This window comes from Propithecus coquereli, unplaced genomic scaffold (assembly GCF_000956105.1).
Source record: "Propithecus coquereli isolate 6110/MARCELLA unplaced genomic scaffold, Pcoq_1.0 Scaffold98, whole genome shotgun sequence".
NCBI lineage: Eukaryota > Metazoa > Chordata > Mammalia > Primates > Indriidae > Propithecus > Propithecus coquereli.
In genome coordinates this window covers 2,579,513-2,580,860 of record NW_012156173.1, presented here as the reverse complement: position 1 = coordinate 2,580,860, position 1,348 = coordinate 2,579,513, and the positions used below count along the sequence as shown (strand labels likewise).

The window sequence follows — 1,348 nt, the reverse complement described above, 5'->3', positions numbered from 1 at the left end:
ATTTATTTTCTGACAAAATTCTATGTGTTCTTGTTTTTTTTGAAGGAAACATTTGATTGCTCTGAATATGGAAATGGATCTTGCCCAGAAAATGAGAAGCCCCTGGGTGTCCGAGCTGCCATGTATTCATTTATGGCAGGAGCCATATTCATCACAGTATTTGGCAATCTTGCCATGATCATTTCCATTTCCTACTTCAAGCAGCTTCACACACCAACTAACTTCCTCATCCTCTCCATGGCAGTCACTGATTTCCTCCTGGGATTTACCATCATGCCATATAGTATGATCCGATCAGTGGAGAATTGCTGGTATTTTGGGCTTACATTTTGCAAGATTCATTATAGTTTTGACTTGATGCTTAGCATAACGTCTATTTTCCATCTTTGCTCAGTAGCCATTGATAGATTTTATGCTATCTGTTACCCATTACGTTATTCCACCAAAATGACAATTCCAGTCATTAAACGGTTGCTACTTCTCTGCTGGTCTGTCCCCGGTGCATTTGCATTTGGGGTGGTCTTCTCGGAGGCCTACGCTGATGGCATAGAGGGCTATGATATCTTGGTCGCTTGTTCCAGTTCCTGCCCAGTGATGTTCAACAAGCTCTGGGGAACCACCCTGTTTATGGCAGGTTTCTTCACTCCCGGATCTGTGATGGTGGGGATTTATGGTAAAATTTTTGCAGTATCCAGAAAACATGCTCATGCAATCAATAACTTGCCAGAAAATCAAAATAATCAAATGAGGAAAGACAAAAAAGCAGCCAAAACTTTAGGGATAGTGATGGGTGTTTTCTTATTATGTTGGTTTCCCTGTTTCTTTACAATTTTATTGGATCCCTTTCTGAACTTCTCTACTCCTGTTGTTTTGTTTGATGCCTTGACATGGTTTGGCTATTTTAACTCCACATGTAATCCCTTAATATATGGTTTCTTCTATCCCTGGTTTCGCAGAGCCCTTAAGTACATTTTGCTGGGTAAAATTTTCAGCTCACATTTCCATAATACTAATTTGTTTACTCAAAAAGAAACAGAATAGACTTATTCTGTATGAGTGAATTGAAGCAAAGAGACTAGAAATTAGAATGAAATAAAAGTGTATGTGTGTGTGTGTGTGTGCGCGCGTGTGTGTGCACATCTGTATTATTTTGGCTAGCATAGAAATCTCTTGGTTTCTAAGACTCGAGTAAAAAAAGGAATCTTTTCTTTGGGCCAAAACCCCTCCAATACTTTTCAGAATCCTTCATACACCTGCTACTTCCAGGTAGAGGGAAAAGAAAGAAAATTAGAAAAGTAAAGAGAAGATGGGAAAAATCCAGGAATGGAAGAAAGAGGACGTGTGAAAA

The 1,348-nt window shown here is 39.2% G+C and overlaps 1 protein-coding gene across 1 annotated transcript; it reads left to right on the top strand.

Moving 5' to 3' along the window:
* Positions 1–57: 57 nt before the first annotated feature.
* Positions 58–1,041, top strand: LOC105827176 (trace amine-associated receptor 2). Its single transcript, XM_012665201.1, has one exon. The coding sequence runs from the start codon at positions 121–123 to the stop codon at positions 1,039–1,041; it is 921 nt and encodes a 306-aa protein (XP_012520655.1). The 5' UTR covers positions 58–120.
* The last annotated feature ends 307 nt before the right edge of the window (positions 1,042–1,348 follow it).

Coding starts and splice junctions, on each gene's coding strand:
- LOC105827176 (XM_012665201.1), top strand. CDS start 121: ATGTATTCATTTATGGCAGGAGCCATATTCATCACAGTATTTGGCAAT.